Source organism: Sitodiplosis mosellana, unplaced genomic scaffold (genome assembly GCF_009176505.1).
Source record: "Sitodiplosis mosellana isolate CC-2019 unplaced genomic scaffold, AAFC_SMos_1.0 Smas_scaffold_1, whole genome shotgun sequence".
Taxonomy (NCBI): domain Eukaryota; kingdom Metazoa; phylum Arthropoda; class Insecta; order Diptera; family Cecidomyiidae; genus Sitodiplosis; species Sitodiplosis mosellana.
Genome location: NW_022595244.1, coordinates 10,932,397 through 10,950,026, shown reverse-complemented (window position 1 = coordinate 10,950,026; position 17,630 = coordinate 10,932,397). Strand labels below are relative to the sequence as shown.

The window sequence follows — 17,630 nt, the reverse complement described above, 5'->3', positions numbered from 1 at the left end:
AAGAATAATAATAATCATACTTACCACTTACAGTCATGGAAATTTAATTAGGACCGGCATTGAAATTTCAATATTTTCCCATTAATTCTGTTATTTTACAAAAAAATATTCATGAAATGATGTTTATGAGAATATTTGAAGTTTTTATAAATGGTCTAGACTATCAATTTCATTATTTTCGGTAATACATATCATTTATTGATGAAATTGCCCAAAAACTGCGGGAAAAATAATTAAGACCTTCCATACAAAAAATGACAAAATTTTTCGAAAAATCGGAAAATTTATCATTTGTTTGACAAAATTCACTCCACCGATGGTCGTATTTAATTGAAATACATTTTTTCCACATTACCATTTAATAGATTTCAAATTTCTTAACAAATTCGAAAAGTTACAGACCAAACTAAACTTTATAGCATTTTTTGTATGAAAAATCGTGGAAGAATCATAGTTTGGCCTGTAACTTTTCGAATTTGTTAAGAAATTTGAAATCTATTAAATGGTAATGTGGAAAAAATTTATTTCAATTAAATACGACCATCGGTGGAGTGAATTTTGTCAAACAAATGATAAATTTTCCGATTTTTCGGAAGGTCTTAATTATTTTTCCCGCAGTTTTTGGGCAATTTCATCAATAAATGATATCCATTACCGAAAATAATGTAATTGATAGTCTAGTCCATTTAAAAAAACTTCAAATATTCTCATAAACATCATTTCATGAATATTTTTTTGTAAAATAACAGAATTAATGGGAAAAAACTGAAATTTCAATGTCGGTCCTAGTTAAATTTCCATGACTGTACGTATTTAAAAATTTCTGCACCAGTAAATTCTCAGCGGAGTGAACTTTTAAACTTTCAACAAAAATATGCATATGAAGTCGGATCGTGGCGATTCGACTTCGACTGAAAACTATAGTTAAATAACCATTTTTCGGTTGTGTTTTAAATGCAAAAGCCCCAAACGATTTGGGCAGACTTGATAAAGATCGAAACCGGAACAATTAATTTTATTTCGGTGAAAAGTTTCAATCGATAGGATTTTCTCGATATAATCGACGGCTGAAAATTGGGCGAGAATCAAAAGATTAAAAATGCAATGGCGAATGTATTCGAGAGAGCAAGAGAGACATAGAGAGGGAGAAACACACAGAGAGTTAACATCGACCATTCGAATTATGTGACAATTATATTCTATTTCGTAGCGGTTGAAGTTCGTCGCAAATTTAATAAATAAGTTATTCGATGTGCTTGAATCGGTTTGCGTGTCGTAAACAGAGTTCAAACCAGGTGCAACGTGTGCACAGACTTAACAGGAACTCTTTTCTATAATCTGGTGTTGAACAATTCCCGAAAAACGTCGATTAAATACATAAGCAACCGAAAACGTGTTCTATAGCAACACTAAACCGATGCTAACAGGAAAATATCGTGCCGCACTTGGTGTTGAAATGTGTGTATACACGTATTTACGTGGTGGAGGATTGTGTATAATTAAAGTTAAAAGTATAAATCTTGAAAAAGAAAGTTTTCCAATTTTAAGTTTACGGGCGTTGATTTGTGCACAGGTTTTTGCACATTTATTCGCTACACTATTCAGCCACAAATATACACATACACACACACACACGTATGGTTTTTTGCACCATATAAATTCAATCAAATCTCTTATGTTTTGCTGGTGTTTACTTACCATTACCAATAATAATTGCTGGTATAGGTTTTCCATGAGGTAAAAAGGAGCAATGAAAATTTATCGACAGAACGGAATCTACCAAAATCTGTGTGTTATTCAAGTAAATTATTAAAACATAACATCTTGAGCCCAGATACCAAAGAGTTTATCCTAAATACGTATGATACTGATTTTAAATTTTTATAATTACGTTCGCTTATAATCTACGTCCTTTCCTCCTTTATTTGCGCTTCAAAATATTTGCTTAATAGTTTCAGCACTTGAGCATGTTTCCACTGACGATGTAATTGAGGCAGCCGAGCGATCCAATTCGGCAATTAAATCCTTTGCCGAATCGTCGGTGCTGGGATCACTAGACTTATTATCACTATTACTGCTTGAACTACTGCTACTTTTCCCACTCGCACTTAATCTACTTAGGATGGGAATTTTCGAAGTTGTTGGTAATGCTGATGCTGGTGTTGTTGTTGTGTTGCCGTCCAACATGTTTTGTCGTATGAATGGTCGTTTCATGATGGATTTTGGTTGTGAATTTGCAGTGTCGAGTTTATTTGGCTCTTTCGTACATTCTGTGGACGGTGATTGCACGATTGGTTCGGACGGTGTTTCAATTTGTGCTGCAGCAATGATGCATGGCTGTTTGTTGTCGAGATTATACTTTTTCCGATTTACTGTTGAGTATAGATTTTCTTTACTGCCAGGCAAAAGTGGACCGACATGCAATGCTGCGATAGCTATTGTTTCAGGCTCTTCGACTGCTTCTGGAATTGGTTGTGCCATAACTGGGACCAATGGCAACGGGTCGCTTCTGTTGCCATCCGAAAGACGCATCATTGCCATTCGATCGAGCGTTGATGAGGTGCGTGGTGGTGGCACTGGCGGGTATTTTGCATACGTATTTAACATGTGTTGATAGGATGGCATTGATCGTCGTTTGAATGAAGATGTGGACACATATTCGCTAGATACATTTGGATATTTTGGCAAAACTTTCGGATAGTTTCGCATTTGATAAATTCTCAACGTTTCTTCTGGTGTCAATGGGAAATGTGATGCTCCGTCGCATTCATCGCGTGATGTGACATTCATATCAACGTCTTCGATGAAACTGGTCACTTTTTCATTTGGATTTTGTGCAAATGCCGTTTTCATCGTGCCAACTGGATCGGAGTTTGTGTGTCGATGGTCGATTTGTAGAACACAAGCCGATATCTCTGGTGAATTGTTTACATTTGATGCAATGACTCGGTCAAACATAGGCCCCCTATCGTTTAACTCCTGGCAAACAATTTCCGTCTTCCTATCCAACTCAAATGATTTTGATTTCATCAGTTCAATGGGCTGTCGTTCACCATGTGCACCACTATCAGCACTGTTATTATCGTCTGTCTTTTTGCCAAAGAATTGATTTGTTGTACCGAATGAAAATGAGGGTGATTTCGAGCGCAAATGTGGACTCTGCCGATTCACTTCGTGCGAAATCCAATCAGAAACTTTTGTATGCGTATCAACGGTGCTTGTGCTGTAATGTCGTGTCAATAGAAAACCATTAATGGGCGAATGATAACGTTTCACCGGAACATATTCATTTTTTCGTCGGACAATATCCAAAATGAAACTTTCGTCACCATCATTGAATTTATTGGACCGTTTCAAATCATCGTCAGTTGTTCCGTCCAACGATAAAATGTCAAGCTTTTGTTTCAGGTTTTTCTTGAAATAATTCCGTCGTACCAAGTAAATGCTGATAATTATCACATTTATGACCAGGAAAATAATTACCATTGCGATTAAGACATTCAACGTTGAATCAGCTTTCACGATAATTTTGTTATCGCCCAGCACAAATGTGTTTTCGGGTGATGCCAATACAGTGTCGAATACGGTTTGCTGTGGCGTTTCAACCGTCGACTGTGTCGCATACATATCGGAACGATTCAGTCCGGTGTGATGCAATAAATATTGCAATTGTCGTATTGGATTTTCGGTTGATTTGTCCAAATAGTAATTGACATGCGGTATCAATGGTTTTACAAATGATGTACTTTCAAGGCCATTGCGTTCGGTTGGCACTTGCACTGGTTTCGCATCAACATTCAACTGCTCACTCAAAAGGCTATTCCAGAAATTCATATACTGTTGACGATAATTACGTGAAACAACGGGTGGTATGCCAATGTTCAAATAACTTGAATTGTTGACTTGAAATGGCGGCCAGTCGATGTCGTATTGTTCCCAATTCGATGGATCCATATTGAGAAAATGATCTCGACCGGGCGCTTTTGGATTTCTATACACCACATAATTAATAGTTAGTAAATTTGAAATGGATTTTGGTTCGATCGATTGTTTGGTGGTGACCAATTCAATTTGTACTCACCCAGTTTTGGCAAAATTTGTCCAATACACCATTATTTCTTCGGACAACAATCTCTCCTGTGGCGTATAACTCGTTGGAAATGGACGTGCTGATGCCAATGGAGCACCAAATACGTATGGCAATTCCTCACCGGATATGCTTTGTGAAAGCTGTATGAACACATTAGAAATATTTGTAAAGGGAAATTTCATGATGAGAAATTCAAACTTTGAATTTTATCAAACTATTTTCGCCTTACATTCGGATAATCGCCCGCTTTGCTGATATGACTAAACAAGTACATGTATGTTAGTGGATTGAGTTTTGAATGATAGTTTCCGGTTTGTATCAATGGTGCAACGTATCGTGCCTGAAAATTAAAAAGGAAAATTCCTTTGTTGAATACGACTGTAAAGAGGAAGTGATTTTGAAGTGTGTTTACATCTGAAAGAATTTCGAGTACAATATCACGATTTTCTTCGCGGGTCGGTTTCCTTGGATTCGTACAAATATTAGATGTGTATGTATTTAGAGCCAAATCCATTGCAACGTCTGCAACTCGATCAAATTGATTCTGCATATAAAACCGCAAATAATCATCACGTTCACTGAGAACGAAAATTATTCTATTATTTATTTGTTTGTAAATCGTCACGTTTTTATTTGTATGAAAAAAAATCATCAATTGTATTATAAACAAGAACAGAACCGCTTTTGAAAAAACAATTCTATGTTTATTTTCAATCAACTCCTTTTCAAAATCCACTCACTGATCCGACAATCCTTGCTTTATTTCGATTGCATTGATCCTGTTGTATGACTCTGTTTCAGTAACACCGAAGAGGAGGTCATATCTATAACGAAAATCAGAATAGGAAACGTCAACACCCAGAAAAGTCTATCACCATTAATCAATCACCAACCGCTTGAATCGGCCGTGCTGCATCATTTTCTGCGGGTCATTCGGAACGATAAAGTTATCAACAACCGGACCAAAAGTGGTTGTGAATTCCGGCGATGACACGTGCACTGATGATTTCAAAATGTCTTGATACCGTTTCTTTTGTAAACATGTCAACATTTCATCATTATCATCTCGCATCGGACAGTCAAGACTTCGTAGCACTTGCATCGTCGATTGTTGTGGATGATTGGATATAGCCCAATCGGACATTGCTGAGCCAGACATCAAAATAGCACGATGAAATAAACCTAATGAAAATGATATGTATTTAGCATTCGATTCATGGTCAACCAATTCGGTCATTGTTTACCTTCACAAGTTGGTGATAACATTAAAAGGTTGATACATGCACTGCCAGTGCCCGTGCCCATTAAAGTGACTGAACCTTAATTAACATAAAGAAGCAATCGAGTCAAATGAAAGCCCAACAAAGTGAAACTACTACGTTTGTCGTATCCGTTGAAAATAAATCAATCGATTTTGGATAATTTTGTATGGAATTTGAACTGATGAAAACAAATGAGTTTGTTTTGTTTAATTAATATTTACCAACATCTCCACCAAATGCCGCTATGTTATCTTTCACCCATTGTAAGGCGGCTATTTGATCCAATAATCCGAAATTGTTTGCCGTGTGGCCGGTGGTTCCCGGTTGTAGGAAACCTATACCAGAGACGATATAAATAGAGTTCCATCGAATAAATAAATTTTCCACACAAAGTACAGTGTAAACGTTCCCTTTTTCCAATCGAAGTTTTCCCACACCAAAGTTTAGATGCAAAGTTTGATATCTAACTTTATCCGTGATGTAGATATTTCAATCAAACTTTTCAGTGTGGCTTCAATTGAAAACTTATGATTAAATTATTTGTATGATTTTGCATCAACACACGCATGAACACTCAATCAAACGGATATGCTCGCTTCTGAAGTCGATTTTAGTTTCAGCTAACATTGAATCATCATTTCCATATTGGCCTTTTCTTCCACAAATCAATCTTGCCCAGAAAATGAATCGGCTTAAACCGATTTTTGGGTGGGTTGAAACGTATCTTTGCATCCTATCCATTTTAGAAATGCCAGTTGAATAGCTGTAAATTCTAAACCGACACTTCCCGCATATACAACGCATAACACCGGAAAATACATGCATTCACTCACAATATGAGTTGTACTCATACTCGGATACTTATTGCGTGTCTTACATGTTTTGTGTGAATAACGGAAGGCATTTTTATCGTTGCCGGAAAGCAGAATAGAACAGCTCGAAAATTCATTTTCGAAAATTATTCCGAAAAGTTTTGCATCATGAAAATACAAGGGGGAAAGTACTAGATTTGTATAATTCAAGTAATGCGATCTAGTACAAAAATAATCCCAAATAATCCTTCGGAATTCTCAATAATTCTCAATAATGCTCAATATTGCTATGCATAATACCAACACCCAATAGCTAACCATAACCGTATTTCACTTTTGTTTATTGGCATTATGCATAGCATTATTGAGCATTATTGAGAATTATGGAGAATTCCAAAGGATTATTTGGGATTATTTTTGTACTAGATCGCATTACTTGAATTATACAAATCCAGTACTTTCCCCCTTGTGAAAATAAGTTAATTGCCAATTTATATATAAATAATATATGCCCATTGATCATTTTGCTGCTCATCTCAACCATCTAAAGCTAAAAATAAATTCACTGAAATTCAAACCTCTATCAGATTTACTGCATTAACTCATTTTTGATTTTGTTGAATCAATGTTCATTTAGTTCAATCGTTTGTGTTAATTGTGTTCTATTGTTCAATTCAAAGTAACAATGTCAAACATTTAAAACCAAATGAAATATCGCTGCATTTACTAAATACAAACATACAATTGTTATGTTTGCAAGTTTCGGAATAGATTGAATGTAATTAAACACGAATGAAAAGTAAATCAAGTCAAAGTGCACATTTATTATTAAATCTGTTGCACTTGTGGTACAATTTTATGCATCAGTGTGGCCACGCAAGAGGAATTTCGGTAAATGTAATCGAAAATTTTCACCTCCATATTTATTTGACTCTCAACAACAATGTTTGCATATTCTGTTTCAGATGGATCAATTCCAGTCAAAAACATAAATATGAAAATAGTTCATGTTTCATCGAATTTGGGTGCGCAGTTGGAAAGGTTAAATCTATTGAATAAATGGAAATGTTTAGTTGAAATGTTGTTATTTTCTATATGGAACATTATCGACCTTTCATCTATATATAACCGTATTCAATTCTCAAAAGCAACAAAAGCAATATTCGGTGTATAAATATCCGATTGACGTCAAATGCAAACGTTATTATTCTAATGTCCATATCAATTTGCATACCGGAAATTTGTGTCTGATGTGTTGATTTTTCCGCTCGTGGGGTTATTTTTATGGTTTGCATATTTGTTATTACATTGAAAACTCATTAGAGGATTTTATAAAATGCGATTTAATCATTGAATTTCATTGAATAATGATTCGAATGATGTCCATTTATTTAGTTGAAACACTACATGCCTGATGAAATTATGTTTCCTCTCAACCAATATGTGTGCTGCGCCGAAATTGGAATATGCATCTATAAATTGTCTATAAGCTGTCGTCAACACACAAAATAAATTGAACACAGTGCGAAAAGGCGGAAAGGAAATCGGTAAAGTTTGCAGTTTGCATCAATTTATTCCAATTAGAACTTTGCACTGTCAAAAATTCGTTGAGTTTCATTTATCTCGTTCGCTGATGTGTCGATATTTCCGTTTTTAACCGTTTTCAACCGTGCTCGGTGTGCCAATTAAGATTGATTGAAAAACAATCGGGCGGAAAATGGCTTGAACCAATTTTCTGCAGAGATCAACCGTATGGCTTATGCAATTAATTTTCCAAAATGAATGCATGCTTATGAAAAGTTCAGGCAACTATGTAAACAACACTACTGACGAGAGGAGAAAAATGTGTTGATATAAGTACACATTTACTTCTGAGTTTCGTTGGAAATATCTTCAACACACAAGCTGCTTGCTTTGATCATACCTGCGTAATTTTGTCTGTGCTTGATAGACAAATTGGAATGCATGCGTATAATGCATGATAAGCGCATCCATGTTGTAAAATACGTTTGCTTTGTGCGAGTAATAATTTGCTGCCATCTCAATTTGCTCAGTGTGTAATAGAATCAACGCTTGTTCGATTCAAAGTTAAAATTACTTAGAAATGGTATTTCTTGCAGTGGCTTCAACATGAACTATTTAAATAAATTTCATATTACAAAGTTTCTCGTAGCTAATTTTTGTTTTGTAATTTTACCTTTTCAGCACAATAATTTCTTAATACCCCTCAATTTTTAATTGAATGGTACAAAATTAGTTCAAACTGTTAAGTAAGTTAATAAATTTTAATTTCTCTATTTCATTATTAAATGTTATTTATTAATAAAATGCTTCGAATGAACTTACCCAAAATGCCCAAGCGATAATTTAACGTAACCACAATAACTTGGCCGTAGCTAGAAAGGATTGAACCATCGTAGGCGTTTCCGCTATTCCACTCGTATGACTCACCGTGGACGAACACGATAACCGGGTATATAGGTCTTGGGCCAATTCCCGCTAAAAATGTGAAAAGTTATCACATCATCCGGTACATTTGTTGTGCTTGATGTTTCCGCACACCAAAAACCAACAACGAAATAATACTTACACCATTCGGGCACGTATAAATTCAAAAATAAGCAGTCTTCACTTTCGTTTTGTAGGTATCGCATTAAACGTTTCAAGTGGTTATAACGGCCCGTTGTTAAATGTTGTTGGCTATTATTCAACGATGGCAAATTTTGTGGGCAAACTGGAGATAGCTCAACAGCCATTTTCAAGCCATTCCATGGTGGAGGCGCACCTGAAATGAATTAAAATTTTAGGGGAAACGAAAGAAAAACACGAAAATCAAAAGGGTTTCTCAAAGAGTATTTTTATTCCACATCAGATTAAATCAGTTCACAACGAAAAAAGAAGCGGCACAAGGTTGACGCTTTCATTTCTCCAAGAAAACGCAAAGATCAATCAAAATACGCGTCAAAACTCGTTAAAGTCATTAATTTCTTGAATATTTCATAACCTTAACTATCATCTTTGTCTCATATACTTTTGAAAGCTGTATGTATGATTTATAGTCATGATGGGTTTTTTTTTCTCGTAAAAGAAAGGGAAAAAACACAAAACGAAAAAGTAATAAGCAGTTTACGAAGTGTGAACATTGCTATAAAAATAGAATCTCAAGCGAAGAAGCAACTCTTTTGCAACTCATCCAGAACGGTAATTAAGTACGACGTTCACTGTTCGCTGGTGAACGTGTGTGTACGGTGTGTACAGTGTACACTGTTTAACAAACGAAACAGAAAAAAATCGAAATTCTATTGAAGCTTTCGTCGTTCAACGCTGTGTGACTATTTATGCAGCAGCGTTGGAAAATATGCACGCGAGTCGAAAACAAACCAACAACGAGCGCAATGTTCAACGTAGCTCACATTTCATCAGCTGTCGATTGAGGCGACCAATCGATAAAAATATCGCTCGTATTTATAACAGAGCCCGAATTCCAATCATGGGAAAAACAAAAGGTCTCATTTGATAAACGCATTTCACATACTATGGGCTTCTGCTTGCACATAGTCATCAGAGAGCGAACTCAGTTCGAGATATGCTGTTGTTTGGTGTGTGATTGTTTATTTTTTTCTTCTTTCGCTTTGCATGTTTCATCGGTCACATCTATTTTTCACCGTTTGATGCACTCGTAACCGGGCATTCTAGAAATGTTGCCCGTGCATTTGCCGCCGTAGAGTGGAAATAAATAGAAACCAACAACGCTGAACTACATTCCAATCAATAGTAGTAAAAATAGTTATGTTTCCGTTTGGCGACCTAATGCAAAAAGTGTTTACTAATTTGTTTGTTGTTGGCACGTAAAATGGTCGTTTACGTTTGCATGCCGAGTGAGAGAGAGAGAGGGGGGGGGGAACATGGGGTGGGAGTGGAATTTGGAATTGAATTGTTTTAAAATGGTAACAAACCTGGTGGCATAAATCGGCCATTTCCGATTGGAGCGGCTGCATATGGAATGCCTAAATATTGTCGTACATTTTTCAGACCCGTTTGTGGATGCATTGCGCGTACCAACCCCTTGAGTCGGCCCTGTTTAATTTGCACTTCGCGAGTGAATTGCACGTTCGGTAGCTGTCCATTACCCGTTCGTCGTTTTTGTTCGAATTTCTCTTGTGCCGGTGGCTCTCGTTGCATTTGACCATACAGACGATCAAATGGTTGACGCATAAATGACGGTTGATCCTGTTGCACCAGGCTCATATCTTCCATCACAAATTCATCATCGTAATATTCATTGTCACTTGTGCCTCTTGTTTTTCGCACTTCATACGGATTCGCTTTGACCTCGTTCGGTAAATCCGTCACTTTTAAATTGTTCACATTTTTGCCATTCGCATACAGCGAACAGCTCGATATAATCACCATGAATAAACAAATTCCTTTCAACGATATCATATTGATGTGGTTTCCGTTGCCTCTTCTTCTTCTGCTTCTGCTTCTGTAGCTTGTCTTAGACACATTCAGTCGAAGCATATTTGTTCGGTCGTCACAACGACACATGCACTGGCTCTATATTCACACAATACATCGTTAATTATATCGGATGTTTCCCTTGAGAGCCCAAAATGAGATATACTTTGCTTGCCGCACAATTCATTTATCATGTAGCAGTTATACACACGTTTCTATTCAGTTTCACACGTATTTATCACATGATTTTTCAGCTGATTGGCTCAACAGAACGCCAGGCAATATGCATACACCGACACACACACACACGTATAAACCGAATGATTGATCTGTGGGCGGTGTTGGAAAAACCAAAGGCAAAAACTGAAGCTCTCACTCAAGCACTTTTATGTTTTGCAAAATGCCTGAACTTTGAATTCAATGCGATACACAGTCTCTCACGCGCGCTTCACAACGTCAACGACACTTTTAAAACCGACTCTTTTTTTTCAAATAGAATTTTTTTTTCTCTTTCTTTTCCTGAATAATTCACTTCAATGGAGAGTTTTCTGACGTTTTCCCAGTTTCGATAGAGAATAACCGTTTAACAATCGCATATACGATGAACCACATGGTACTTCACATACTTTTCAAGTGATTCACTTTTCTCCCTTTGACACAGTTCCGTTTGTGTTATGGGAATCAGCTTTATTTATTTGACAGTCACATATTTTCACTTTCACCATTGGAATTTCGACATCGATTTTCCTTCTCATTTCTCTATTCTTTGAATACTTTTTCGGATGTCTCTCCAGTGCACAATAAAGACGATAACTTTTAACTTCCGGATATTTTTTTCTTCTCAATTTACCAACTCTTCAGAACAGCAACGCAGATGACAAAACAAATATATTGATGACTGTTTACACACATATATGCAAATGGATTGTTACTTGCTAACTCGTTCGCTTGCTTAAATGCTTAGTCACGGTTTTGTGATTTTCTTTTCTTTCGCATTCGTTTATTTTTGTAATCGCTATTTTTTCACAGGAATTCCAGTTATTCACTTGGGCATTTCGCTTATTTTTTGCTCTCTAAAAATAAAACACAAGATGGATTCACATTGTGACATTGATACAAGCGCGTTGAAAGCCAATTTTGGTCGCCACTTTTTGGACGCAAATCCAGTTGCAAAATCTCCTTCCACTGAACTCTTTGAAGCGACTGTAGTATTCTGTGAAAAGAAGACAAACGGGTTAGAATAAACTTGTATCCTTTTATTTAGCGATATTAAATTACTTTGTTCTTTTTTCTTTCTCGCTTTTTTAAAAAAATGAAACAACCATTTCTGAACATAAAAACGTCTTCGTTTCCTTTAATCGGTCTGGTCTTTCATAAATGATAAACGTTTTATGAGACTATATAATTCCAACTAAACAGTCTAATTTGATTTTCATTTAGGAATGTTTAAGATCGTTCTGGGTATTATGGTAAGGCGCATTTAACATGTTTATGCCGTGTAAAGTGATAAATCGGATGGAGGGAATAATAAGCGAATAAAAAAAAACCCGAACGAAATGTGTTCTGAATTTTCTTTTTGATCAGTGCGTATACTTTTTTCCCCTTAGTTGATTCGTATCACGGAGTGTGTGTGTGTATATTTTGAGATCGAAATCGTTTGTGTCATCTGGATATCTGGAATGGATGAATTGCATCGAACAGATGCACTCGACGCACGTACACGTTTATGACAAATGGAAAAAGGAACAACAACAAAAAATCCATAAATGCAAACGCACTTTTTTCGTCTTATTTATATGAATATCATGTTTGTTTGGTTGTAAATGCGTAAATATAAAAATAGATTTTAAATGACGATTCGATGCCTTTTGCATTTTGTTTCGTTTCGTTCTCGATATGCAACATCTCGTTCAGTACACACGGATTTTCATTTTGCTGCGACTCTTGACTCTTCATTACCGTCATTTATTAGAGCATATGCCCCGATACGTTCTTGCCTAATTATATCTCTCTTCTTTGACATTTCGCTTGTAATTGTGCTCATTTACAATTTGTGTAAATCTGTGACTGGCTTTTTTTGTGTGTAGAAAATCCTATATTTGGCTCTCTAATGCTTGCACAAAAGATTAAAAATTGAGAGTAAAAGCAAAACAACAAATTCTTGCGAAAAACCTTTCGATGAATTCAAATGGAAAATGGCATTAATTCTGCAACAGGAGCGCGCACAACATGAAAATTGTCGTCACATGTGTGTACAACACAGTGTGGAAGAGAATAAGAGAGAAAGAGAGGGAGACAGAGAGAGAGAATAGTTGTCATCTCGGATTGTGGTGAGCTCAAGCTACACGGCGGCGACCGCAAAACCTTACCGTTATTCATGGCACTTTCGAAGCCACACACATAATCTTTACATTCAAACCGATGAAGAAACGGGATATTGCTCATTTATTATGATTATGTTCGTTTCTTCTTCGACTTCTTCAGCTGTGTGTTTCATTTTTTACGTTTTTCTTTATCATTTGCTTGCTTTCGCATTTGTTTTGTATGTGTGTCTGAATGTGAAATGTTTGTGACTCTTTCGTCGTATATTCGTTGAATTGATGCGGTGACACATATGCACGGATATACGCAAAAAAAACCGTTAACGGTGTATTGCAATCTAAATATAGCATAGCGAAGAAGCAGAAAAAAACCTCAACGTTTCTACACGAAAAATGTTTTTCTTTTTTTCGACACTTTCATAGAAGTATTCAAATATGTTAAAATATGTATATTAAGTGGCATCGTTGCTTTTAATTTTAGCCTCTCGTGAAAAAAACACACTCGGTTGTTTTTTTGTGTTTAAGAATGAGTTTGTGAAATTTTCACATTCTATCGTATGGATTGGAAAAAACGTGAATCGGAAAAAAATCTTTGAAATGTGTGTGGTGTTCTTTTGTTCTTGCTTCGATTGGCAAATTGTGCGGCTTTTATGAGTTCAAATTTAGCATCGACCTGAAATGGATAAAATAATCCAAGCATTTTCATGTAGAATACAAACACTCCTCCGAATAGAAGCTTTTCGATTATGTGGCGTTGTTTATAATTTTAAATCCTTGTGCCGAGAACTTGTGAATCTAGATCTTCGATGCACGGTTGGCATTTTTCACATCTTGCACTACAAAATAAGTTTAAGAGTTGCAAGATTTACGATGGAAAAGCAAACCGAGATTGCTTGATACAGCTAATTAATGTGTGCACGCGATACATTATAGTGACTCCGCTACAAACGGTTTGTGCATGTATATGTGTTGTGTGCTCGTGTCAATGCATTCGTTTTTTCCGTTTAATTATTATTTTTGTTGTTGATGTTGAGAATGTGGCGTGCGTTTGGAATGAGGGGCTGTGCACACACACACTCAGTACATCGAGCAAAGGCATTCGCCACTGCATGACGATATGAGAGTGAGACTAAAGTGTATCGTATTTTCATTTGCTTAAATTGCATCGCACGGAACAGCATTAATATTTACAATCTTTCGGCTCCAATCATATTGTAATCGTATGGCGCAAAAGATGTTGTACAAGTGCAATGAACATAATCGCGTGCTGTGCACATTTATTTATTCCGCAATTTTATCTTGCGCTCTTCCTTAGTGCGTTTTTCTTCCAGCCATTTTCGAATGGCTTAAATGAAAAATCTGGCCAACTAATTCCTGTTAGAAATGTTCCGTCATTAGTTCTCTTCTCGTAGCGTCTTCTTCTTTTTCTCTCATCGTTTTCTCTTTCTCACTCTCTCTCTATCTCTCTCTCTCGCTCTCGCGCGCGCCTTGCCTTGTTTAATCTCCTTCATGAAAGCGGTTTTCATTTTATTCGTCGGCTAAGAGGATAGAGATAAATTTCAACGCTCAAGTATTTTGCAATGTGCATTTTGCACAAAATGTTCAATCGATTGAAACAAACAGAACATGGTCGTTGTTGTATGTGTTTACGTGTTGCCAGGATGCGGTTTCCTCTTCCATCTGCTCTATTAACCGATGATGCTCTCGGTTCTTCGATAAAAACGAAATGCATTTTACACAACTTGAATATAACATACACTCTATATCTAGTTTCAATAATTGAGGTGAATACTGAGTGAGTTCGTTTTGCTCATCGTTTTGTACGCATCGCATCATTAAATCAGGATTCAAGTTATGCAATATTTTACTTATGTTTACCGATTCATCGTCATGAGCCAATAAATACATTATCTGTTAAATTCCGTTGTGTTCAAGTTGAATATGTTGTACAGTACATCTTGAATTTATTCGCATTCAGCCCTGGTCATAAATCATTTTGTGCAACACAAGCAGTGTTATGCATACAATTTTTTCTTTAATTATTACGCTTTAATATTAGTTGTATTGCTGGCTCTCTGAGGCCGATTTAGATTTTCAAGTCTCAATTGAGATTATTTCGATGAGTTTCCATTCAATTGATATAAAAATTTTAAATGTACAATTCACCGAGCAAATGATTGTGCATTCGTCGAAAATATGATGTTCATATTGGATAATGGTTGGATAATTTATTGTTCCCATTCTGTATGGTTCTTGTTTTAGATTCTCGACAACAATGATAATTATATTAACTCAAATATGTAATTACCAAGAATATAACCGAAAATAATCCAATTGGAGCACGAATCCTGTTTACAACACATCCAAGCACTTAATTATTGATCATTTACAGATTGTTTCGTAAACCATCCACATGAATGAGCTCAAGGATAATAACGTCGATTTTGTTTTTCATTAATTTCACTTTTTGCGTTTCAACTATTTCCGTCAGTTTTCGAGAATTTTCTTTGCACTAAATTTTTCAATGAAGATATCGTCATTTGATCCCATATAAAACACACTGTCTGTGTTGTGGAATACAATTTGCAACACGATAAAAATTCGATTCAATATGAAATAAAGATTGATCGTCGCCTGCTATGTTTAATATATACATCAGGAAAATCGAGTGTGATTTGTATGAAAACGATGAGAACGAAACGAAGAAAAAAATGATACGGAATATAGACCGATCGTGCGGCGGACTGCTCATCAACTGCTTACAATGTTGGATTTGTTTGATGAAAAATCGGGAGATCTTCGTCGAAAAGTTGAATACGTTGACACCAGATGCGACACATACACGACGTACGTGTGCCCATCGAGGGGGGGAAAAGTGTATCTTCTCAAAAAGATCAATGTGTATTATGCCGTGCCGTTCATTTGTATGTGCTTCGGCTCTTCTCTCGTCATTCATTGACACACGAATGATAGGCGAGAGAAAGGAAAATAAAAGAGAAAAAAAGCGATGGGACGAGAAAGCCAAATGAATTTCAAGAGTTTTTGTAAACAAATCTCAGAGAATCCATTTTTAAAAATAACATTTTCAATGCATTGCGAAAAGATTCGTTTTTAATGACAACGAATACACACTCAAACGTGCTCATCAGCATAAACGTTTGTTCTATTGAACGTGACATTACATCACTATGGGCAACTATTCACTGGCACTATGTGTATACGACGAATTTACGTAGAGTTTTGCATCCGCATCCATAGTTGCAATGATATTTAAAATGTGTTGTGCAGCAAAACTGAATTTTTATTTTCTCGACAAAAATAACAATCTCATTTGGCGCAGCAAATTTCAACCATTCAAAATTATTGGAAAGCAATTGCTTGGAAGCCATGCTTTGGATTGTGAAATTCATGGCGGAGTTTGAAAATCGGTTATCACATCATCCGAAAAAGTATTTTAATGTTGTGTGATCTCATTTCCATTAGCATTTTTCATGCTGACGATGTGCGGGGACGACAACGATGAATGTGTGGCAAAGAAACTTGAGTCCATTTAAACGTTGAAAACTATATCCGTCGACAGTTCCTCATTCTGCCATCAATTAAGTAAAGATGTTTTTCGTTAGCAGAAGGGAAAAAAATGCTGTGTTTTATTATTCGTTTAATTTGTTTGTATGCATTAAGATTGAGCCAAAAGGCGTCGCTGTGGGAAAAACCGGCATGAATGAAAGAAACGACAAAAAAACAGATGAATATTAAAAGCGACGAGAAAAAAAATTGTAAAAACATCAAATTCGTCGAGAGAAAACATGATTTTAATATGGTTTCGGATTGACTCCAGATCTTGAAATGTTCATGCGGCCCGCCGTGTATTTTTTGTACGCGATTGTCAGCGAGGCGCGCGCCACACCGCTGAATGCGTACTTTTCCGAGTGAATGAGTGTCGAGCGTCTATAACGTACAAAAAAAAACCATTTTATTTTTGTTGAGATTTATTTTCGTATTTTCAGTCGCCTTTTTTTTCGTTCAAAGCAATGAATACATTCTAAAGAGAAAAACACATAATACTTACATCGGTATTTTACCGAGACCCTTGTGGATGTCGCACAGGTTTTTCTTTCATTTATGAAGCGCTTGTACGAGTGCGGAACGGAAGATTGTACTCGTAAATAAGAGTCATGCGAAACGGTCTTATACTGACAGATCTCTCATTTCGCACACACTACATTCTCTGTTGAGCTGGAAAAAATTCCACCCAACAATACTATCGACTGCATTAAAATCAGATCTAACGGAAAAAGAAACCATACCCCAATTGCATTAACAAAAATCCTTACATAGTCGAGAAAACAGTGAAATGTTTGTGACATTACGCTAGCCCCAACGAATAAATGCAATGACAGATACGGCAGAATTCGCAAATACTTTTCACCATAAACACTAAGGTGAAAATAGTTATCAGTTAATCAGTATGAAGAATGGAGGCCTGCTTCAGTATTCTCATTAGAAACTCATGTCTACAAATAGGAAGAAAGATCAAGTATTGGTCAAGTAGTTGTTGCAATAGTTTCATTTTTAGTTCTGAAAAATGCTTGTATTTGTTGCAACAAAAGAATAAATTATTAAATATGTATGAGATAATTATTACTCAAAACAAATGAATAAGCAGGTGGTGAATTTTTGCGTAGTA

The 17,630-nt window shown here is 36.1% G+C and overlaps 1 protein-coding gene across 1 annotated transcript; it reads right to left on the bottom strand.

Moving 5' to 3' along the window:
- Positions 1 to 1,772: 1,772 nt before the first annotated feature.
- On the bottom strand, positions 1,773 to 15,704 carry LOC129576332 (uncharacterized). The gene is made up of 12 exons (XM_055461273.1): positions 15,252 to 15,704; positions 10,121 to 11,835; positions 8,755 to 8,949; positions 8,511 to 8,663; positions 5,574 to 5,687; positions 5,335 to 5,409; positions 4,984 to 5,272; positions 4,831 to 4,914; positions 4,503 to 4,668; positions 4,320 to 4,430; positions 4,082 to 4,230; positions 1,773 to 3,991 (listed from the first exon to the last, which is right to left on the bottom strand). Exons 2-12 carry the CDS (start codon positions 10,710 to 10,712, stop codon positions 1,933 to 1,935), a joined length of 3,987 nt encoding a protein of 1,328 aa, XP_055317248.1. The 5' UTR covers positions 10,713 to 11,835; positions 15,252 to 15,704; the 3' UTR covers positions 1,773 to 1,932.
- Positions 15,705 to 17,630: the final 1,926 nt, after the last annotated feature.